Source organism: Temnothorax longispinosus, chromosome 10 (assembly GCF_030848805.1).
Source record: "Temnothorax longispinosus isolate EJ_2023e chromosome 10, Tlon_JGU_v1, whole genome shotgun sequence".
Classification (NCBI taxonomy): domain Eukaryota; kingdom Metazoa; phylum Arthropoda; class Insecta; order Hymenoptera; family Formicidae; genus Temnothorax; species Temnothorax longispinosus.
The window spans coordinates 8,814,917-8,839,830 of record NC_092367.1 but is presented as its reverse complement, the minus strand read 5'-3'; the positions used below and the strand labels follow the sequence as shown (position 1 = coordinate 8,839,830).

The window sequence follows — 24,914 nt, the reverse complement described above, 5'->3', positions numbered from 1 at the left end:
AGAAACTAATGTGCAGTTGATAAGACATTTACAATAAAATCCCAAGTATTTTGTAACGTTTTCTGATAGAGTATCGTAAATAAACGATTCACTAACCACTAACCATATTAAAAACGATAAGAAATTTTTTATCGTTTTCTATCGTTGGCGGTTATTAGAGTACTTTAAAGCAAGGTTGTAGACCACCGGAAATAAGTTGGCGCTGCAAGTTCATATTTTTTAATGAACTATAGCTCAAACGATTGCTCCCTAATTGCTCCCTCAGAATCGACACAATTGCTCCCCTTTTAAAATTATTATTTTTTGAGATATTTAATAAAAACGAAAAATTTCTAATTTTTATTGAAAAACATATTTATAATAACTCTATGCAACTTTATACGGCATAGAACGATTGCTCCTTCATTGCTCCTTATTGCTCCATCATAATTTTAATGATTTATTGCATTTTTATTGAAAAAATAACAAATTAATCATTTCACAAGTAACGCCGCCGCCGCCACTATCGGCCGCCTATTGTAACTATGGCTCGGCAGCCATTGGCGGAAATATTTAAACGTAATATAATAGCTCTATTGTTCATAACTATATCTCAAAGAGTTTAGTCAACATTTCCTATTGATTTTCGGTAGAATAAAGGTGGAAGCACATAAAATTGCAGGAGACATAAGCAGAATGCAGAATAAGCCATATGCGCATGCGCTATGGTATCCGTAAAGCTCTAACAGATACCATAGCGCATGCGCATATGGCTTATTCTGCATTCTGCTTATGTCTCCTGCAATTTTATGTGCTTCCACCTTTATTCTACCAAAAATCAATAGGAAATGTTGACTAAACTCTTTGAGATATAGTTATGAACAATAGAGCTATTATATTACGTTTAAATATTTCCGCCAATGGCTGCCGAGCCATAGTTACAATAGGCGGCCGATAGTGGCGGCGGCGGCGTTACTTGTGAAATGATTAATTTGTTATTTTTTCAATAAAAATGCAATAAATCATTAAAATTATGATGGAGCAATAAGGAGCAATGAAGGAGCAATCGTTCTATGCCGTATAAAGTTGCATATAGTTATTATAAATATGTTTTTCAATAAAAATTAGAAATTTTTCGTTTTTATTAAATATCTCAAAAAACTATAATTTTAAAAGGGGAGCAATTGTCGATTCTGAGGGAGCAATCGTTTGAGCTATAGTTCATTAAAAAATATGAACTTGCAGCGCCAACTTATTTCCGGTTTGTAGACCAGCACTTTAATGGTTTACATTTTATGAGGCGCTTCAAAATAAAGTAATAACAGCTAAATTGCGCCCATGACCGCTTTAATTGAAAAGATACGAATTAGAAATTTACAAAAAATTTACGATTTTTACGTTTTCAGTTACGAACATCTCACGAATGTTAGGTACAGGCTGCGGTCCACTTGGCGCTACAAATATTTTGAAGCATTCCTCTTCTCTTTTCTTTCAATGAACAAAGGAGAAGAAAAACGCTCAACAAAGTATTTGTAGCGTCAAGTGGATCGCAGCCACAATCTAATTACAGAGGTCCTTTTATCGCTACAAAAAAAAACATTCAAAAAACATTAGAGAAAGATGTAACTTGGACATGAAGGGAAACGGAGCTCATTTACAAATAAACTGATTTATTACAAAATTGTACATGGATACAAGGTGGCGTGTTTCTTTCTTATAATATAAAAAGAATCGATCGTCCCGTCCGTTGCACAACATTCCGGCCAAAATTCGAAAAGAATGCTTTCGGCCAACCGAGAACCGACGAGATTATCGCCGACGCAAGCGCGATATAATGATAATATTAATAATATCCCCTACAAATATACACAATGTATAATATTCCTAATTTTACACAATGATTGGAATTATTTTATACATACATATATATACAAATGCGCGTATATATGTGTGTGTATATATATATATATATATATATATATATATATATATATATATATATATAAATGTAGAGATTCCTTTGATCAAAAAGTCCATTCGTATTTTATCAATCATCTATCGCTTTTTTATTTTACATTTATAATTATTTTATTATTAACTTTACTCGTAAGAGCTGTAGGAAAGACGAATGAATTTCTTGATCAATATAATATATTAATAATAATATATTAATTTTATACCAGTCGTCACTCATGTTGTAACTTGAGTTTTGCGATTAATATTTGCAAAAATAAAAAATTAACCGATTAATCTCTATGCACACACGCACGTTCAGAGATATTCATGTATTTATACATACATGTTGTTGTAAAAAAAAATTACCCGCTAAATACATTGGTCAGTCTCATAATCGTTATTTTTAATGCTTACGCGAAATTTTATCCTTAATCTTTGCTTAAATTCTTCACAAAAGCTTCAGGATTTTCGAAATTTGTAGAAATTTTGAAAGTTGAGATATATTTATTCTAAATGGAAAATATGCCGATATATTTTCTTATAATGTACATAAAAATCTATTACAAAATTGTCCAAATAAAATTCCTGCATTCTTTTACTCCTATTTTATTTCCCTGAATTTTTCAAAATATTATAACTTCGAGAATTTTGATATAATCTAATTCAATTAACTAACTCATTGAGAACAAATTTACATATTAAAATTGAATTTACATTTGTACATGCAAGTAATTCAGTTAACGTTTATTAAAAATTAACATTTAAAGATTGCAGGATTTCAAGAAGTAAATTTATTTTAATAAATTTATTATAAATTTAAAATATATAAAAAATATATCTAAAATAAATTTATCAAAATTTAAAACAGCCTGTATATGTAAAAACGTTTTTCAATGTCTTTAAATTTTCTTATATAAAACGCTTGATTTTTGTATAATTCAACTCTCTATGGCTGCGTTCGGGGAGCGCGCTATTAGCAGCCTATATATATACAGATCCATTATTTTTATATTTAGTTATAAATTTTATAGTATAAAAGTAAAAAAAGAAATCCCGAAACTTTTGCAAAGACGCGAGAGATGTAAATTATGCTGCACGTATTTTCCGATAGATCATTGCTCGCTTAGATTTTCTGTCCTTAGATCGAATTATAACACGCGAGAACACGCGCTTTAATTTAATTACAGCGAACATTATATTATTATATATGTAAAATACGTATATTTTACAAATAACTATGTAGAAAATGCATATATCAAAATTTTCGTGAATATAATCTGGTTGTTTCCCTATTATTACGATAATCAAATTTATTATTTAATATATCATGTATCTAGTTTACATCATAATATAAATTATTTATTATTTTATCCCTCCAGATTAATCTAAAAATTCTCTGATTAAAAATAAAACAAATAAAAGATACGCGTAACTTTTCGATCAACCTGATACAACTATATAGACTTGAAAAGTTTTTCACGCGATAATAAACGCCACTGTTGCGTGTGTTCTCGCGAATTATCAATTACGTAAAAATAAAAAAATATGCTTGCTATGTTGAGATCCCAATAATTGATGAACGATAATAATTTGTGCAAATTCTTAAATGATGTCTCGGCGATATCAATATCGACGGATAAACTGATAAGGAGGATTTTTGGATTTCCAAACATTATAATTAATAAAATTTAAGAGAAACAATTTTTCAGAACTATAAAATCATCATGATATATAAATGACATTTTTACAATAAATTCCAAGTATAACTTTTAATTGTATCTGCTTTTTAAAAGACTTTTTAAGATTGTAAACGTTTTTTACTGTAAAAACTGCATTACACAATTATACAATTTAAGAATTGCAGAATTTTTTTTACAATTTGCGACTTTAAATTTGCAGTATATTAAAAGTTTCTTTATTTAAATAGCTTCGTTGGTTTTTCGCTCCTTTTACAGTTTGTCTCCGCGATATATTACATGTATAAAATTTTACAGTTTTATTGTTTTTTTATACCATGTGTTCATATATTTCGTATTTTTCCATGTATCATATCTTATCTACTCCATTGTAAATTTTTGTATCATATACTTGTGTATATTTATACAGTATCATATATCTTTATATATATATCCTCTGATAAATAAAATTTGAATTTACATTTTAATCGTTTTTCCTCCATTTCATTAAAACTCGAATATTTTCCTAAATATATTCGAATACTTTTCTGTTATATTGATACGCCATTTATCACACCACATTTGAATGTAAAAACATTTTGCGATTTCTTTTAAATTTAGTATAGTTGATAAAATTTATTTGAATGAATATTAATATATTGACTAACAATTGATATCAATTAATTAATATAGATACCGTTAATATACTAATAATGTTTAAAAATATTAATTAATTAATACCAATTTAATAGCCAAAATTAGTAATTAATACTAATTCGTCACTTAAGGATATGAGAAATAAATAACTTGCACGATATATTGCCAGCCATTGCAATTCCCGTTATCTCTCATTGACAACCGCATTTATTTTCTGGCAGTGTTAAAAAAAATAACGAAGTAAAGATCATTGAGCCATATAAAAATATATGTGCATACAATGTACGTATAAATTTACATAAAAAAAGGAATATTATGTTTAGTAGTAAAAATAAGTCGACTTATGAAATAAATAAATAAAAAAAACTATTTGTTTTGTAATCTAGACGGAATCATACCCGCTTTCTGAGTTTTACCGAGCTTATTAGCTTCATAAATACATTTAAATGCTAAATTCAATTCAAATATAGATTTATATTTAAATATTTATAACAAATATTTAATGCTAAATTTAATTTAAATATAAATTTATATTTTTCTTTCTATATGATCCAGCCTCGATTATCGCATATATTAACTACGATAAATCATAGTAAGAGAAGACAATAATAATTATCAATATTATATCTCAGAATAAAGAGAAATGATAGAGATCATACAAGAAATGTACAAATGTGATCTATCACGGGAAAAGGTGATTGATTAGCGTTATCCTTTGATAGATCAGACTTTTCGATGTTTGATTATGAAAAAACTGTTATCGCTTCCTGTTACGTTATTATACGATTGTCGGAGCCTTCGCAAGTCCGATGGGCAATAAACGAGCTTTTTTCCCCACGTATTTCTCGGCAATATTTCGCGACTCAACGGTGGACCCATAATCTTTTTAAAAACTTTGATTGTCAAAAATTTTGAATAATTGTGCATAATCGCCGGTCATGATTTTAAGTTTAACATCAATTTATGTCTTTTAATTTTTATAATTTAAATCTCAATATATAATATAATCTAATTTTATCACATTTAATTTATCTTAATCTTTTTATTAAATTTCAAAACAAGATTATTTTGAGTCCACTACAATAACCGCCAAATCTCAATAATTTTGATTCTTATACTCGAAAGAATTTTATGAGCAGCTCGATTCTTGTTGAATAATATAAAAAATAATGACTCGCTTAGTGCTGGACGGGTTCGACAATATTATTGCACATACTTTCCCATCATATCAGATCCAACTTTCAAGCCAAGAGTCATTACATTTTCCTTCCTTTTTGAAATATAATGATTTATAAATCCGTGGTTCGTTGCATCTGCATAATAAAAATATACAACAAATTTTTTTAGTACAAGGGGATGCTGGAGCCGTCTGTTTTACCGGCATTTTTTGTCGGCACGTAGCGTCGTATTAATTTGACAGAATTAAAAATCCTTCTCCAGAATTGCAGTACATACATTAATGATTCGGGGGAACTCCGATTTTATATAGAAAACGAGAAAAAATTACGGAAGTACAGATTTCCTCATCCTACTTTTATCCCAATATGGCGTCTCGAGTTGCGGCGAGCTGTCAGCTCGTCACAAGATGTATTTCATATAAGAGATATACCATTGGTACGAACGCGAAAACAAGTTCCCCCGAATTGCACAACAAGAAAAACATCGATAAACCCTCCAAATCAAGATTTGGAAGCGTAATATAAAAGTATAATGTCGATGTGCATCGTGCGTATGTGTGCGTGCAATGTAGCGTGCTATCCTTGTCTATATCTTTGTCTATACAAGGACAGATATAGTCGATAACATAGAAAATGGTAATTTTGTTGGTTATACAGACGGCTCCAGCATCCCCTTAAGTATTTTACATCACCGAATATGTGATGTTTTGCATATTTTAAAAAATTAATTAGGTAAAATAAAATTTTTACATATGTTAAAAAATTGTTAATTCCACGAATTTTCGGACCAATTTTCGGCTTAATTAATCCCCATAAATTATCGGTTCCACGGATATATAAATCCTGTCTTTAGCAGATCTTATGTCGATCTTTTTTTTTTCGAATCGTACACGATTTTCATCAAATAGTCGGTCCTCCTTTCTTTTTGTGCGTGTAATAAAAATGGAAAAAAATTCTGAAAACAACCCCACAGTTGCGGCTTGTTTTCAGCAGGTACTCGGCTTGTACATCTTTTTAGCCCGTTTTTCCTTCGTGTTTAGCGCTAAAGAGAACAGTCGAAAATGATTAACCAATTTATGTCAAACAACCATTTCCGATTATTTTCCTTTCTCTGTCCAATAAAAATGTATCCCTCGATTTTTATATGAGCTCAAACATTCTTAATTTATAAATTTTACAATTGATTTAGAGTCGGTCCTTCGTTTCCGTTATAGAAAAATCAACTCCAAATTGATCCATTGTCAATGCAAAAACAGTGAAAGTCCTATATAAAATGAGAATTGAACAAATTTTGCGCTAAACGTGTAATCGAAGCATGCCCATCTCTTCTTTGTTAACTAGGAACTAACAGTTTTTACTTATTTATTCTTCTCTTCGTCCTTTCTTATTTCCATAGAAATGTTTCTGTATATAAGTATCATATTCTCTAAAATTATTTATCAAACAAAGATTCGCTGGTCCAGTTTGCCAATCTGATTGCCACTTTCAATTCTTCTATCTAGATCTTTCATTTTTCTATTAATACTGTCTCAATATAGACTAAAAACAGACTTTATCAATCGCTTCGCTATACAATTGTTTGCATTTATTTATTGCTATCGATCTGGGTCGTCGAGATGACCGCTAACAATTAGTTTACGTCATGGAGCATCATGATCTGGAAGGAAATACAAGAAATCTCCGCTTTTTCCCCCGTTTCCTTCTCTTTCTTTTTTGAACCCAGACGAGGATCGATTGGCAGCTTGGAACTTTTACGAGGTGTCCCGCAACAACCATCAGATATTCTTTCAAAAAAATCTGTTTTGTTTGTCAATTTAGTTTTCTCTCGACAAAGGCGTTAAAATTCCAATTTTTTACACAATATATCTTCACAATTGAGTCAATTACTAAATCGTTACACATGAAATTTCGTTTTTCTATCGAATTTTAGTTTAAAGAAACAAAAAAAAAAGAAGAAAAAGTCCAATATTTTTTTTCAACTGTTCTCAGAATAATCGCATCTTTATTAAATGCGAGGAATTCAAAAACCTTGAAATCTAAGAATATTAAAAGAATTAAATCTAAGAAAATAAGCTTTAAAAATTTATAAGGGAATGTTCCGTGAAACTTTCTAATGTCGACATTTTAACAACTTAATATTCGATTTTAAATGAGAAAATTTTGTAAATATTAACGTTTCATTGCTTTATCATGATTTTTTTTTATCGTGACATTATCTTTGGTTGTCTCAGCACACCCTACGTATGTTTCTCCCCTTAAGCGGTGGCACTTGACGTGTTAAAAAAGCGAGTACGTAAACCGCCAGCTCGGATCGCAGTTCGGCATAAGAATTCTGAGCGTCTCTTACTTTACAATATCATCACAGAACTTTGATGTGTTTATATTGCTTAATATAAGACTTAAAAATTATCGTCTCGAAAAATGGCGGTTTACGTCCATTCATCGCTGTAATTAATTATAATTATCCTTAGCACAATAAATTGCATCCAAATGGCATTTAAACCTCCAAAGCGAAGGTTTGAAATTCTTTCAGAACCAATTGGCTGCCCGGGGATAGTATATACTTAATTAACTTCAGCTTATAGTTATACAGGGTGACGCGTTTATACTGCAACAAATTACTGTATTTGGTATGAGATGTATTAATTTTAGAAAAAAATGTTTTCGGTAAAAAAAATTGTATAGATTTCTAGGGACATGTTTTGAACACAACTTAAAAACAGTCTCACTTTCGAGATAAATTTTTCATCATTGCTAAGTATTCCTTTTATGTATTGGAATTGATTAAACATACAAAACATCTCCCTTAAATCCTGAAAATCCTGAAAAAAGTTCTTTTCTAAAGTAACTTTTTTTGTATTATTATTATTTAATTATCCTCATGTATTAACAATGCAAAGTAATATAATGAAAAATAATTTAAATATAAGTAAAGTAGGATTTTCAAAGCCTATTATAGAATTAAAATTCGAATATTCTCCATGAGGAAGTCGTCTCTAAATTGAAATTCAAAGGATATTTCAAGATTTAAGAAAATAAATCGAAGGTAGTAAAGTAAACTGCAAGAATCAGATGTCAAAAATCTACTTCATGTATCATAGAACTAAAAACTTTGAAGTTAGTGCCAAAGTAAAATTCTCCAGATTAAAAGTTTTGTTGAAAACTGTGATTAAAAAATTATCTAACAGACACCCTGTATACGTGTGTGTGTGTGTGTGTGTGTGTGTGTGTGTGTGTCTTCATAAGTAAAGGAATAAATTAACCCTCTATAAAGGGCCGACATTAATTGGAGACCGACTGAAGTGACTGATTAATCACGTTGTTGACAGATTGTAAGGTTTTGCAACTTGATAACTGATCAAGTTCTATAGGTGTTACAGCTTTCTCTATCATTTTCACATCTGCCTGAACTTGAACATTCTTCGCTATTTTGCTCTCACCCTGATTAGAGGATTCGTCGTAACCGGAATCGGACGAAGAGTCACTATCGGTCTTCGTTTGTTTTGAACTTGTATCTGGACTTGACGATGGCGATTCAACACCATGGACAGGGCTGGTGGACGCAGAACTGTGAGTGGGACTGGCGACTGTTAAAGAAGTAATAAGCTGTCGCCTGGCAATGTTTATGCAAGGTTTCAGGCGAGATGGATACATTATGACCTCACCATTGGCGCCTCTGAAAATGCTGCCACAGCAAATAATTTCTCTGTAAAACAAAAATATATATATAATATATGCAAATGGAAATATGAGAAATATTTGAGATACATATCTGCAATATAAGAAATATTCAAAGATGTGAATATATAAACTCGAAACATAATATATGTTAAATCATCTATCAAATGCATATAAAATATATTCTTAAGGCTCCTGCTTAAAATTTTTTAAATACTTCAAAATTTTCAACATTTATTTTATCTGCCTTTTTCAAATACTTAATCTTTTTACAGAATTAATATTAAATGTTAATTTCTAAAATTCTTAGACAACAAAAAATTTTTCTTATTATCATCTTAATAACTTGTAAAAATTATATAATTTTAACATTACCTTTTGTAATAAGATAAATCTAAGAAATTAATATCGTCTTTATTCACATCCTGATCTTGAACGAGATCTAATTGTTTTTCGTTAGCGCCAATGTCATCGTCGTCGTCCGAAATACTGTCCGATCTGCTCGAAGCTTTACTGTCTGCCAATCTATAATCTTCTACAATATCAAAAAATAAAAACTGTTAATACGTTTATTAAATATTAGCAATATATTATTGAGAAATCAATTTTTATTTCTATTTATATAATTTCTTTTTAATATATTTTCTAAATGTTGAATCATATATTTTGTGGTCGGAATTATTTGCACATTCAAGGCGATTTTCGAGAGTTATGCCTACTTCTCTCTCCTTACCTCTCCGCTCGGCCGGCGAGCCTTACAAGCGTGTCGCTCAAGCATCTGGGATTGTCACATGTTCGCAGGAGTGTACGAGGGTCACTCTTCCTAATTATTAATCTGTTCTCCACTCGGCCGTTGTAGAGCTCGTCGGAGAGGTAAGGGAAGAGAAGTAGGCGTAGTTCTCGAAAATTACCTCAAAAGTAATATTATTCCGACCACTGATATATTAGATTAAGAAGCAAAATTTCTATTTAACCAACCGTTCAAATCATCGCTTATCGATGGGCTTTGTTCCCGATCTGCTTCTGTTTTTACATAGACATGTTTCTTCTTAGCAAATTTGTCAGGTTTATCTTTAAGTTTCCTTTTATTTTTTGCCTTAAATTTTGTTAGCGACTTAATTCCAGGACCAGCACGGGCATCCACAACCTGCAAAGATAATTCTTTTTAAGAAAAATTTGCAATCTAAATTTAATGTTAATGTAATATAATAGTTTAAAATATTAAATCATGGATATCTTCATATTGCAGCAATCATTTGTCAAGCAAAAGATTTGGAATCTTGCACCTTCCACATATAAGGGAGAGGAAAAATTTAGAGTAGATAATTATTTGTTTATACTGTGATAAGAACAAGACTCAAAAGCAAGAATTAATCTAAAAGTTATTAGATAATGAATTGTGGTACTTATACTGTATTTGCAACATCAAAATTCAAATGATAAAAATAAGAATATCCATTATCAGATACTGACATGTCTCCAGTTGCGATCGTTTCCCGGAGGCAGCTTCTTAAATCTTTTTACTAGAAGTACACATGCATTACATATCTCTCCGCTACGCCTCTCATCAAGTTGAAAACATAGCATAAAGTCATCCTCATACTTTTTACTATCTGTGAATCTCGAACTGTAAAAGAATTTACAAGGATTTATTATAATAATAAAATACATATGTAATATTGTAGTATCAATGTATCATGATATTAACTCTTATTAAATAATAACATTTAATTATATAGAATTTTATTATCAACATAAATTATAATAATAATTTAAAATAACAATTAATAACTATAGAGTATATTATTATAATTTATTTTTATTGTACAAATATATATATATTTATACAATACAAAAAATATATATACACACACACATACATATGTTTAATAATATTTTTACCTGCTAGATTTGGCTTTGCAAATGCAGCAGCCTGTACTAGATCGATACACCTTTGGTTTGTGAAAACTGAACATCCTGCTCACTATGTACGTCACTATCGTTTCTGTAATTTAATACATGTATATATATTATAACATGATTTTATATCAGTAGAAACTCGTTATATATATATATATATATATATATATATATATATATATATATATATATATATATATAATATACATCTTTTATATCATATATAAAAATAATTGCATTTGTTATTTTACAAGTGCATGACGCATGTGTATAATATATACAGGATGAGTTTTATTTCGTGTGTCAATTATCTCCGCCAAATATCTCAGAAAGTAGAGTAAAGTGCATATTTTGGATCAGATCCTAATTCGGATCACCTTTAAAATGCCTCTCTAGGCCGCAGGGGGAAGTGATCCGCGCAGTTCCTTGGGCTTAACGTACCTACGGCAATACCGAGTTCCCAACACCGCGGACATACACGAACAAATATACATACATTCATACACTTACACATAGTTTCGAGTTCAGAGCTATAAGAGTATACGAGTTTTATTACGCAGTTAACTTCTGTTTGGGACGTTTTTATTGAGGCGTCCATGTTGATTTAGTCGAAGTGTCTTTTGTTTTGATGTGATGCAATTTAGATTTCGGTTTTGCTACTATGACCACATGGGTACCCCCACGGTCTTTTCTTTATATTGAATAAAAAAAAAAAAAAAAAAATGCCTCTCTAGCCGACTGTATTTATCATATGTGAATTTTTTTCGCTATCGTCTATAGCTATCTCTTATAGATATAGACAATTAGTGAAAAAAAATTCACGTATGATAGGTACAGTCGGCTAGAGAGGCATTTCAAATTTGCTGATCCGAATTAGGATCTGATCCGAAATATGCACTTTACCCTGTTGGTTTATTGGAAAAATGTTTGAGATAAAAGTTGGAGGATTCAAAGGGAGCCAATAGACAATCTTATTTGGACGGTTCGTCTCCTCATGTTCGCCTTAATACGTTCCAAGATACCAGGCGTATTATGTATTTCTGCACATCCATCCTGTTCACATTGGTACCGAACCGAACAATGTTCGGTATTGTTCATGCAAGGATGCCATTTTAAACACCTTTAATTTTTATAATTATCTCGCGTTATTTTTATACGTATTTTGACAGCTTAAAACGTATTCTGTTCGTTAATAAACCGAATTTAAGATCAAAAGTAATATGTGATTGTAATGCCCATAACTCGGTAGGAGACGCATTTGCAGTTCATGTTAATAAAAACTTTTTTCATTATTTTGATATGTACTATTTACCTTTAAAGTAGCGGACAACCTTTTTGTTACACCCTGTATATATACATATATTACTAAATAGCATTCTTTAAAAATTGCATTAGAATTTCATTTCCAAGACTCGAGATACTCATATACATATTTTCATACTAAAGATTTTTTAATATATATTTAGTATAGATATAAAGCTTATAAAAATTAAGAACGCGCAAAATGTAATAATATAATTCATAAAAATGTTTATATAAATCCTACAAGCAGCAGACGTTAAAAATTAAAATAATTTCAAAATAATTAAAAATTAAAATTAAAAAAATAAATTCAAAAAATTGTTGCACATAAAATACACTTATGCAAATCATGGAAATTGAAGTTCAACGCGAACGTAAAATTTACAAAAATATTACTTATGAGGAAATATCACACAATATAAACAGACGCCATGAAATTGCAGCAAATGCAAAACTGAAAAATCAAAATTGCTTATAAATGTAAAACGATAATGTAATAGGATTTGTACGTATTTTAGACAATCTCAGACGAACGCCATAAAGTTGCGCGGTATGCTAAATTAAGATTAATATTTGAAGTTGGACGTGCCTGAAGTCCACGGAGTAACACAGATGTAGATAAAGTGTCCAAAAAGTATAGTCGTCGCGAAAGTAACATCAAATGTGTGTCATGATGATCGCCGATTTTATTGAGCACGCTCCCAACTACCAGCTTCATGTTTCGCCGAAGAATCACAAAGATCGAGATTCGAGGATCCCGAAATTAATGGAAACTATGTCGACGAAAAACACTGTTGCCAAATATATCAAAAGCGGTGCCAGAGTTTTTTCTTTTATAAAAAATAGAGATATTTCTCCCTTAATGATACTTCTTCACTTTCTTAATTTCCCCTTTTCCAAATTAACACAACGAATGTCTATAAAGTGAAAGGCACTGTTGCCAAATGTGTCAAAAGTGACGCCGTTTTAATTAAACCGCTTGCTCCTTCCAAAATAGATCTTCGCTGCTTTACAGATACGGTATTCCTTCGCCTCTTTTAATCTCCTTGGTTTTCCAGAGTCGATATCGTCAATGTTGAAATTGGGGAAAAAAGCCACGGTCGTCAAACGTGGTGTTAAGAGCAACGCCGACAACTCAATCCGGCCACTTGTTTTTCCAAAATGAAAGAGAAAACTCGGTCTCCCTCTCTTTTGCCCGTGACAGAGCTTCACTTAAACGCCCGCCTCTTTCTGAAATTCGAAACTTTTAACCACAGTAATCTTTGCGCGCGCGCGCGTTCTCAAAGGGAACTGTATAACTACTGTTACGGCGGCAATTGTTCGCAACGATATTCAGACTCGATGGCGCATACGGCGACGTGCGAGAAGCGTGGTTACGCTACGCGCGCACCGGGAAGCATCACCAAGCGGTGTGCGCATGCGCATGCGCGCGCCTTTCCCCCCCCTCTCTCGAATCCTACTGTTCGTGATATTTCGTCGTCAAACTTCTTCCAGTCCTTCCCCCATCGTAAAATCAACGTCATGCACGAGCCGAACTTCGCTTCCCTTCGCTCCGCGCGAGCATATCACCGAATTCTCTCTTCTCTTCCCCCTCCGCCCGTATCTCTTCCTCATCCTGAATGGTCTCACCAGTAAAGCGGGCTACACACACACACACACACACACACACACACACACACACACACACACACACACACACACACACACACACACACACACACACACACACACACACACACACACACACACACACACACACACACACACACACACACACGCACGCACGCACGCACACGCACACGCGTGCGCACACGCACACGCGCACGCGCAGATGTATATCAATAGACGGTAGAATCCCTCTAATCAGAGTCTGGCTATACGGTAGCAACTTTTTATTGGTTCGTCATTTCTTGGCAAATACTACGTTTACGCGAGTGTTACTTCTGTAGTAACTTACGATATATCACTCGTTTACGCGGAGTAAATTATCGTAAGTTACTACAAAATCCCGTTTACGCGAAGGAATTATCGTAAGTTACTACAGAAGTAACGCTCGCATAAACGTAATAAAAGGCAAGAGAAACAGAAAGAGAAAGAGATAGGAAAGGGACAAAGAAAAAGTTAGTATATCCTTCTTTCTCGCAGAATTTTGCCAGAACTGCAAGTTGACCAGACTCTGATTAGAGAGACTCGAAATAGACTACGTTTACATGGCTCGATTTACGTCAAGTTATAACATCGATGTTATAACTACTGACGTTAAATGCCGTGTAAACGCTCTTTTACGACGAACTTACTACATCGATGTAATAACTTTGTCGTAAAAGAGCGTTTAAATGGTATTTAACGTCAGTAGTTATATTAGTTATAATATCGATGTTATAACTTTAGCGTAAATCGGGCTGTGAAAACGTAGTCATTGTTTCGGTCTCTTATGTATCCCATCGACAGCGGGAGACTTCATTCATGTATCGATACTTGTTAATACTTAATATTGATATCGCATGAAACCTTCGGAGACGTACCTACACACGATGAGACATGTTTCATGAGACGGTATCACAATACCACAGTACTGTAACGATATCGTTTCTTGATACATATCTCTGTGGCTGCGGTCCACTTGACGCTACAAATGCTTCGAAGCATTCCTCTTCTCTTTTCTTTCACTGAAGAAAGAAGGAGAAGAAGAACGCTCCTAAGCATTTGTAGCGTCAAGTGGACCGCAGCCTGTGTGTGTATATAGCCCGCTCAATCCTCGCACGAGGCAAACTTCACTTCACGCGATCCACGCGACGGAAGTATGCTCAATTTGATAAAATAAAGTTATCTATTTTGCTAAACTTCACTCGCGCTTCCGCAGCATAAAATTGGACACATAGGCTAGTCATATTAGACATCGAACCTTTCAATTAATATTCCCAGGTTGCAACCACCATTAATCGTTATAGCACCTCAAATCAAAACGATTCATGGTGATTGCAACCTGGAGATTAATTGGACTAAACCCCTTAAATTAGTCTAATATGACTGGCCTAACAAATCTGGAAGGAGTTTTACCTGTCATATTTCATCGTGAAGCGGGGAACACAGACTTTTGGATAACGCATAATGCATAAGCATAAGAAAATGGATTGATCTATTTCCTTATGCATATGTACATGGACCAATCAATTTTCTTATGCTTATGCATTATGCGTTATGCAAAAGTCTGTGCTCCCCGTCTAAATATCAATTTATCTAATATCATGATCCTAGAAGAAATTTAGTAACTTAAGTAACTCATCTCTCATTAGACACATTTTAGACACGTAAACTTTTCATTTGGAAATCTGTATTTATATTAACGTTTAAGGGGATCCTGCAGCCGTATGATTTACCGACATTATCGTTAATCGATGGATCTTTTAATTGGCTTTACAGAATTGCAAGTTTTTGGTCTAGAATTAAAGTCCGCACAAAAATCTAGGGTGGAAAACGCGATTTTATATCAAAAGCACCAAAAAATTAAAAATATTACTTATTGGGGCACATACACAGCTGTCACCTGACGACAATATTTGCTTAAAACAAAAATTCTACAGTTTATACGTACATAATGTTTATCATCCACCCTTGGGAAAACATGTAGGAATAATATCGTGTAAGTAGAAGTAAGATTCAATGCGTACAAAAAAAGATCCATCTAATAATTATTTTAGTAATGCAAATACGGATGCAGGATGACAAGAAGAGCAGCAACAGTAGTTGCCGGATCTTACGTAAGATGGCGAGCAATCGAAAAAAGGACAGATGTCATTTCGTTAGACAAAGACAGATATAGAGAAAACAAAATTAGAAAGGTTGACATTATCGACATCGAGGAAGTTCGCCAGTCACTGCAGGATCCCCTTAATACGATTCGGCGGCGATCGCTCAGTTCTTTCCAAACTTCTGATGTTTATTTCTAGCATCGTCACTTGGGAGACGTATCGATAATCGAAGGCTGCGTGAGACGCAGAAACATTTTCTTAGTCATTCTTGGCAAACTGTATGAAGTAACTCGTTCAATCTCATTCGTATCATGTAGATATTCGTCGGGCAGTTTTCTGGCTTTCGTGAGATCTTGTTTACCGAATTTCAAAAGCGGGTCAGCAACGTCACCAAGCGGCCAGCCAATGGACACGGAGGCTGAGCGGAGGTTGTGGCCAAATCTGAGGTCTCGATTGGCTGACAGCGGGCGAGCGAGAGAGACGGTGTTATGCATTCGCAGAAAACTCGTTCTCCTTCGGAATTGCTTTCGACTACGCGCACTCGTTCACATATGTATCCCTCACTAATGAAACACTTTCGAGTGACAAGGTTAGTGCATTAAGGGAACACCCCGCGAATATACATATATGATGAAACTATTTGCCTCCATAAACAAATTTCTCTTTAAACTGTATATCAATTTCCAAAATGTAGTTTTGTTTTAATTTTATATTAATCCTGGAACCTTAAACATGGATAAAATTAAAATGACCCACATCAACTTTTCAAACATTATTACTCTCAAAATATAAGAAATTAATAGTCTTACTGTACAAAAATTCATTTTTAATTTTTTTTATATTATAACAAGATTATTTTTTTTTTATTTTTTTAAATTTAAAACTTAGTTAAAGACTAGGGTCAAAAGACTGAAGGTCCAAAAACGTGACTGTTCTATATATATACTAATACATAATATGATTCTTATCTATATATATAAGTCACGTCTGTCTGTCTGTATGTACGCGAACTACTCATTCGTTAGTGGACCGAATTTTTACTAAAAGTATATGAAACAGGGGTAGAATTTCCCGGGGATGAAAATGTCGTGGCCATTTTTTTGCTACCGATTTTCTGGAAACCGATTTTTCTAATTCTTCTAATTTTTCGGGAAATAATTGACTGAATTTAAAAGAATTATATATGAAACAGGGGTAGAATTTTCCGGGGAGTGCTATAAAGTGTATAATTTTTCGTTACCGATCTTTTTGAAAGCCGGTTACAAAATTATTTCAATTTTTCGGAAATTAATTGACCAAATCTTAAAAAATTATATGAAGTAGGGGTAGAATTTCCCGGGGATTGCCATAAAGTGTATAATTTTTCGTTACCGATTTTTGGGGAAATTGGTATCAGAAAATTTTCCAATTTTTCGGAAATTAATTGACCGAATCTCAAACAATTGTATATGAAATAGAGGTAGAATTTTCTGGGGAGTGATATAAAGTGTATTATTTTTCGTTACCGATCTTTTTGGAAACCAGTTACAAAATTTTTCCAATTTCTCGGAAAATAATTTAATCTTAAAGAATTACATATGAAATAAAGGTAGAATTTCCCCGGAATTGCTATAAAATGTATAATTTTTTGTTACCGATTTTTTTGGAAACCGGTTACAAATTTTTGAAATTTTTCGGGAATTAATTGACCAAATCTTAAAGATTTATATATGAAATAGCAGTCGTGTCAAAATTTTTTTAATATTGTTGGAGGATAAGTTTAATTTTTTATTATGGATAATTTTTCATTAATGAATTGATTTTCTTGAAACCGGTTACAAAGTTTTTCCAATTTTTCTAAAAAGGTTTTCGATTTTTGTTTAAAAAAATGTAGGTACGTGATTGTTCTAATTTCCTCAAATTTTGAGATATTAGCTAAATTTTTTTAAAGATAATTTTTCGTTACTTTCTTAAAAACAATGCCCAAATTTTTCTAATTTTTCGGGGATGGCAAAGATGTGTATAATTTTTCACAATCAATTTTTTGGAAACCGGTTTCAAAATTTTCTAATTTTTTCAGGATGGCTACGATGAGTTTATAGAAAAATTGCTAATAATAAAAAGGTTTCCGATTTCTGCTCCAATTTCCGTAAATTTTGAGATATCAAACTAAATTTTTTTTATGGATAATTTTTATAGATAATTTTTTGTTACCGATTTTTGTGGAAACCGGTTACAAAATTTTTCAAATTTCTCGGGAGTTAATTGATCGAATTTCAAAAAATTGTATATGAAATAAAGGTAGAATTTCCTAGGGTTTGCTATAAAGTGTATAATTTTTTGTTACCGATTTTTTTGGGAACCGGTTACAAAATTTTTCCAATTTTTCGGGAATTAATTAACCAAATCTTAAAGAATTATATATGAAATAGGAGTCAAAATTTTTTTAATTTTTGGAGGATAAGTTTATTTTTTTATTAATGGATAATTTTTTATTAAGAATTGATTTTCTTGAAACCAGTGCCAAATTTTTCTAATTTTTCGATGATTTCAAAAAAAGAAAATAAAAAAAAAGAAAATAAAAGAGAGTTAATAATGGTGGATCAACGGAGGGTAAAAACGCGCGAGGCACGAGCAAAAATAAAATTTAAAGATTTTAATATAAGGGATTATACGTTTTTGAAATATTTGACAATATGCTAATCTGCATCTATTATATTATCTATTATTTTTTATTTTAAAAAAAAAAATTCAAAGAGATGTAGGTTAGAGTTTGAGGAGAAAGAATATCAAAGGTGCTCCTAATTAATGAGTGAGTTTGGGGAAAGGGGAATAGATTTTGAGCCCGCGCGAAGCGCGGGCGAAAAATCTAGTATAATATAATCTTATATTATTGAGAAAGGTGTTCTTTTGACAAATAAGATATTTTTATGTTACCTATATCTTTTATGGTTCATACTTCCGTAAACGAGTGTCTAGGCGCTTTGATCGTCTATCGCTATTGTTTCTTTGTTTACGGGTAGGACTTATGTTTTCTTCCTCGCTAGCTCTGGCGCTATATAGACCGTTTGCGTTTGGGACCACGTTATTTCAAGTAAAGTATTTCGTATATTAACCACGTAGTACAGAGCCTGATTTATTTCCAATCTCCATAATCCATCAAATATAATATTAATATAATATAATACAACATGATTCTGTCTTTTCATTTGGAACTAAAATGTCTTATTTTCTTATACTGAAACATTTTGAAATAGTAAAATAAAGTTATTCACTAAATAAACCTATAAATCCTATTTATTTCTCGTTCAACAAGACTTACTTTTATTTCGTAAAAAAATATAGTTTTCCAACAAACAGGGATCTGAGGGTCTATTATGTATCTTGAAACAAGATGAAAATGAACGATTACGTTAATCGGAGTTTGGTCGAAGTGGCCCGTATTAGGGAGCCACCCCCAATTTCCATAATTTTGAAATATGTTGTCAAGATCATCATTTCGAGTAATATTGTGAAAGTTTTACTTGGAAGTCGTTGCTTATTAAGAAGTTGGGTAATTCTTTAGAAAAACTTTGCAGCTCCTCATATTCAATATTAAAATTATGCTCATTCGACACGTTTTTGTACGAAACGAAAGGAATGTTGTGTGTGTGTGTGTGTGTGTGGAAAAGTGTATGCGTGGATGCAGTAGGTCCCCTCCGCAGAGGGACGGAACTTACTGCATCCACGCACTTTTCCATCCATACAACAATTTTTTTTTTTTGGAGTTTGTTCTCTCGGTTGAGAGACTTAGTGCCTTCGGTCCCACCCCGGAACCATACGACACAACGATGCTTAACCCAGATCCATACAACAATTAGGTTGGGTTAGGTTAGTTTAGGATTAGGGTTAGGAGGTTAGGTTAGTTTTTTGGAACAACGACCCTCAACGAAAACCTTCACAATATTACTTAAGCTTAAGGTGATGATCTTGACAACATATTTCAAAATTATGCAAATTAGAGGTGGTTTGAATCCCTAATACCAAATATTTACCTCCGGATGTTTTGAGCAAATAAAAATGTGCTGGGTAAAATTTATCTGTTTAGAGTTTAGTAAGTTTTAGACGTTTAGGGTTCTACACTGAGAAAAAAAGCTGTTGCTTCAATTTAAGTGCTATCACGATGTGCCAAAAACATAAGTAGTTTATTCAATTGTATTATTATTAGACCCAATATCTGAATTATTATTAAACCAATAATTAAATTATTGGTTCAAACCAATAATTTAATTATTGGTTTAATAATCGTATAAACTATTGTACAAACAATTGTAACAATTGTATAAACTACTAATGTTTTTGGCACCCCGTGATAGCACTTAAATTGAAGCAACAGCTTTTTTTCTCAGTGTAGGGTTAATTATAACTATTCGTTATTTATCTATCAAATCTTGAAAAATCCCGGCAGTTTACTTCAATTAATATTATTAGCTTTAATTTTGCGAAAATGCAAATTCGTCATTATTGGAAAAAATTGAGAAAAAATATAACGATAATTGCTGTTTATTAAATAAACAGCATTCATTTATAGAAATTTAGTCGATTCAATCTTGTCCCATGAAAATGAAAAAAACAATCGATACGCATTTTTCGGAGGACGTTGCTTATACCGAATTGTACCCATGTATTTTCGATCATTAAGCGAGGTTAACGCCGATCTCTTGAAGGCCAAAGTGGTACCGATGCAATTAATACGATTGCAATGTATCTTACTGTGAGATAAGACAATCGCGAGTTACTAATTGATAGCTACAGTCAAGCGGTTGTTTCCAATTTCAGATTCGCGATCATGTTTTCCCGATGTTACAATTACATTTATTTAAAATAACATCGTATTCGTATTTTCAAATCTTCAATATGGTTTAATTCAGTTCCATTCATCGCATCGATATTCATTACGGCGATTTAATATCGTGTGTGCAGACGATCCCATGAGAATCCTATGAGATTTGCGAATCTCCGAGTTCGAAGCTTTCGTTATACCACAAATTTCATCGAAACGAAATATGGAGTGTAAATGTATACATATATGTATAAAAAAAAGCGGCGTTATTTTGAGAACGCGCCGCGCCTCGCATAATAATCCGCACGTTGCACTCTGTTTTGTGCTTTGTGCTATTTTCAACCCACCCATGTTTTGTCGACACACCACCGCTGTTTTCTATGTTGCGCTCTTCATCTTCTGTTTCTCTCGCTCATCTTTTTGTTCTTTGCCAATTTATCTTTGTTGATTTCTGTTAAAGCCGTGATCAGACTACGGATTGAGATTGGATTGAAATTTGACCAATTAGAGCAAAGTTCACTAAACTTGAAGTTAGTTTCCTTTATTCTGATTGATTAAATTTCAATCCAATCTCAATCCCAATCCGTAGTCTGATCACGGCTTCAAGCCCTTGTATTGAAATAAACTTGAAGTTCCAGCTTTCGATTCATAGATCGATTTCCTGAAGCTTTGGTTCGGTTCGCGATGTTTACAAAGAACTAACTCGAAGCACGTGCATATTGAAATGGATCCTCTATACTCGCAAATATTAACAATTACCGGGAAAATTACAATAGTTTGCACAGGACAATGCAAAATATCCACGATTTTCTTTTCCTCTCCTGCAGCAATGTTTGAAAAAAAAAAAAAAAAAAAAAAAATTAGAAAAAAGAATGCTATATATCATGTCCCGAAAGTCGCATGCATGATGCCCGTTCTAGACTGGAGGATGAGCCGACTCTCGGCTCATCCGCCTTCTATAGTGTACGTGACATAAACTATAGATTTTTACCCGTCTACACCACTCACTCGGATGAGCCGAGAGTCGGCTCATCCTCCAGTCTAGAACGGGTTTTTCGGAAAGAAAAACTTTAGTCTAGTTATCACTTAACTTAATCGAAAAAATTATAAATTGTAGCAAAGTTCAATGTACTCCAAATCTGACGTATTCAGATGTTTATTTTAAAAGCCATTTTTTAATAAAAAGTCACGTGGTGTGTGAGCAGTGTTTGTTTAATTTCGATTAAGTTAAAATAAATAAAATAAAATCAATGTTTTTAAACAAAATCAATGATACACGTCGTTTATTATTTGGGGTGCATTCCGTTTCATGTATGATGCGCATAATGCATCATTTATTCTTGTTTAACATTCGGTGACCAAGGATAAATGATGCACATGAAACGGAATGCACCCTTGGAGTTTTCTAAAAAAAAAAAAAAAAAAAAAAAGATGTCACGTAACTATGTCATGTAACCCTTCTACACCTCGCGGTTATATTGTTAAATCTTTTGTAAAAAGGGCCGTCAGCGTATTGTTTGTCTGCGCGAGTGTAGGAGAAAAAAATGCTAATGCGCTTTTCCCTCATTGCACACGGTGGATGCAACAAGACGAAAGAGGGTGAAGGAAACGCGCAAGATGACGTGCAAAAGTGCGGCCACGACATGGCGCGTGACGCCGCCATCGTGGCCATCCCCTCCCCTCTTGCAACCACATGATCGGCAACGCGTCGAACTGACCGAGCTTCACATCGACATTGCGCTTATCTCGCAAGTCGCAAGTATCGACAATCTAATTCGTCGAACTTCGAACTGAAAATTTCAGGGTTTAGGAGATATAGGATAGAATAGGATACGGAAAATTCGTAAATGTAAAAACTATTCCTACACGTATAAAAATAAATAAATAAAACCGTGTAAATGAAATTAGGACGTCCGGCAAGAATATTGAGTAGCTATGACAGTCGTAAATGTCAAGGCTTGACCGTGTACATGAAATAAAAAATAAATCTCAAGAATCGTGCGAATCACAATATGAATGGTTTATTTTGCGTGGCTGCCGAGCATGCTGCGCGCGTAAAGAGTAGATAGATGGTTGAACAGGTTAGAGCCAGATTGAGTTAGGTTAGGTTAGGTTATGTTAAGGTTGACAGACGAGACGAAGTCTGTTCTTTTTAGCTGCACATACTCTGGAAATCGTACTTTTTATTTTATACAATAAAATAAATCTATTACGAAGCTATCCAGCGTCATTTTTCTTTCAAGAGGAAAAGTAGATTTAGGAAAGGTACGGTCGAAGAGCGGTTCAAGTGAACAGCTGCGAAACTGCCATGACGAGAGCTCAGCCGTATGATAACGGCGGCAGTGACGGCGGCGCGCGCCATGACAGGTGATACCTGCGACGCTTAATGCGCGGCACGGCGTACATACAACATGACGTACGATTATATACCAAGCAACCGTAAAATCGGATATCCACGTGCGAGTCGTACACCAGACATCACGCGACACAATGAACGTGACAGTACCGTAGAAAAATCGACGCGACAGTCAGCGTAAGCGAGAGAAAGCTACGTTGCAGTGACCGCGAGAGAAAATACGGGAGACAGTTCATCTGCAGCGAACTTTGCATGATATGAGAAACGTAGTGTGCGCCGCCGTCGTAGAGCCGCGGCGATAGCGGCATATGAAGTCGCCGCGATCAGACAAGTAACACGAAGGCGGCTGCAGCGGTGGTCGCCGTCACGAACATATTTGCCAGTCGGCGCGGCGCGTATTGACATATGACACTTCTACGATCGATGACAATTTCACGCAATGCGTCACCGCGACCGTATATACTACATATACGCTGCAATTCCATAAACTTTCCCTTAATAAAACGGCGCGATGATGTATAAGCACTTACCTCAAGGCGTGAGACAGGTGACGGCAGCCGGACACTTTTGAGACGGTTTCGCTATGCGCACGCTCTTCGCGCTGCACACGTACGTAGTGCTGCCAATGAAGCGCGGGGAAAAAACTGATAGTTCCTACACACGGGACGCAGCAAGTGGGGCAAACCCAAGAAGACTAGAGACCACCTCTATGAAGAGCTCTGGTAAATTAGCCGGTCAACTTCGACTTTATTAATTTTCATATTTTTTATCGTTTGTTGGTCGTTTGTTGGTGATTGTTGGCTTAATTACAACGTTTGTTGGTTCTTAATTTTTTTTAAATTTAAAAAGAAAAATTAGCATTAAGTTAGCCGGAAAAATTTTATTTTTAATTTCAAAAAAGCCTAATCGATGCGTAATCGTTTGCTGATGATTGTTGGTCTAATTTTAGCGTTTGTTGGTTTATTATTAGTCTTAAAAACGAAAAAAAACTAAAAATTATCTCACATTAAAGTAATCGAAGATTGGTTTATTTGCCTACGACTTAAGCTTTATTTCTATCAATTTAAGGCTAACATCTATAAAACTGCCATATGAATACGGGCCTTAACATCGGCAGAAAATCGCAAAAAGATAAAGAAACATGGTGGTTCGTGGGAAGCACACACACACACACACACACACACACACACAACGGGGGGGTGCGAGGGGGGAGCCTTCGGCCCCCCCTTCCCCTGCACCCACCCCGCCGGTAGGCTGCGTGGACCTCGCTTTACAACATAAAGTACATGCTAAGTTGTAAAACAAAATTATAAGTACATGCATGGGGGAGGGTGCAGGGGAGAAAAGCCTTTCTGTTCACGTGCGTTCACGCATGTAAGTCCCCTTGCACCCCTTCATGCATGTGCTTTATAATTTCGTTTTACAAACTTAGCATGTACTTTATGTTGTAAAGCGAGGTCCACGCAGCCTACCGGCGGGGTGGGTGCGGGGGAGGGTGGGGCCGAAGGCCACCCCTCGCACCCTCCCGTTGTGTGTGTGTGTGTGTGTGTGTGTGTGTGTGTGTGTGTGTGTGTGTGTGTGGTGTGTGTGTGGGTGTGCTTCCCACGCGAACCACCATGTTTCTTTATCTTTTCGCGATTTTCTGCCGATGTTAAGGCC

The 24,914-nt window shown here is 33.8% G+C and overlaps 1 protein-coding gene across 2 annotated transcripts; it reads right to left on the bottom strand.

Moving 5' to 3' along the window:
- Positions 1-1,629: 1,629 nt before the first annotated feature.
- On the bottom strand, positions 1,630-23,875 carry LOC139820097 (SIN3-HDAC complex-associated factor). 2 transcript variants are annotated; one of them, XM_071790074.1, is made up of 7 exons: positions 23,786-23,856; positions 12,936-13,576; positions 11,027-11,129; positions 10,598-10,751; positions 10,103-10,271; positions 9,500-9,659; positions 1,630-9,152 (listed from the first exon to the last, which is right to left on the bottom strand). In XM_071790074.1, the coding sequence occupies exons 3-7, from the start codon at positions 11,098-11,100 to the stop codon at positions 8,729-8,731; spliced, it is 981 nt and encodes a 326-aa protein (XP_071646175.1). In that variant the 5' UTR covers positions 11,101-11,129; positions 12,936-13,576; positions 23,786-23,856; the 3' UTR covers positions 1,630-8,728. The 2 variants fall into 2 exon arrangements, with proteins under 2 accessions (XP_071646175.1, XP_071646174.1); XM_071790073.1 differs by lacking the exon at positions 12,936-13,576 and having other exon boundaries at positions 23,786-23,875.
- Positions 23,876-24,914: the final 1,039 nt, after the last annotated feature.

What these genes read in the sequence shown, in the direction of transcription:
- LOC139820097 (XM_071790073.1), bottom strand. Translation starts at nt 11,100, where the DNA reads ATGTTCAGTTTTCACAAACCAAAGGTGTATCGATCTAGTACAGGCTGC. An exon ending in TGCAAAGCCAAATCTAGCAG is followed by an intron (nt 10,752 to 11,026) that starts GTAAAAATATTA and finishes ATTCTTTTACAG; the next exon opens with TTCGAGATTCACAGATAGTA. An exon ending in ACGATCGCAACTGGAGACAT is followed by an intron (nt 10,272 to 10,597) that starts GTCAGTATCTGA and finishes TTATCTTTGCAG; the next exon opens with GTTGTGGATGCCCGTGCTGG.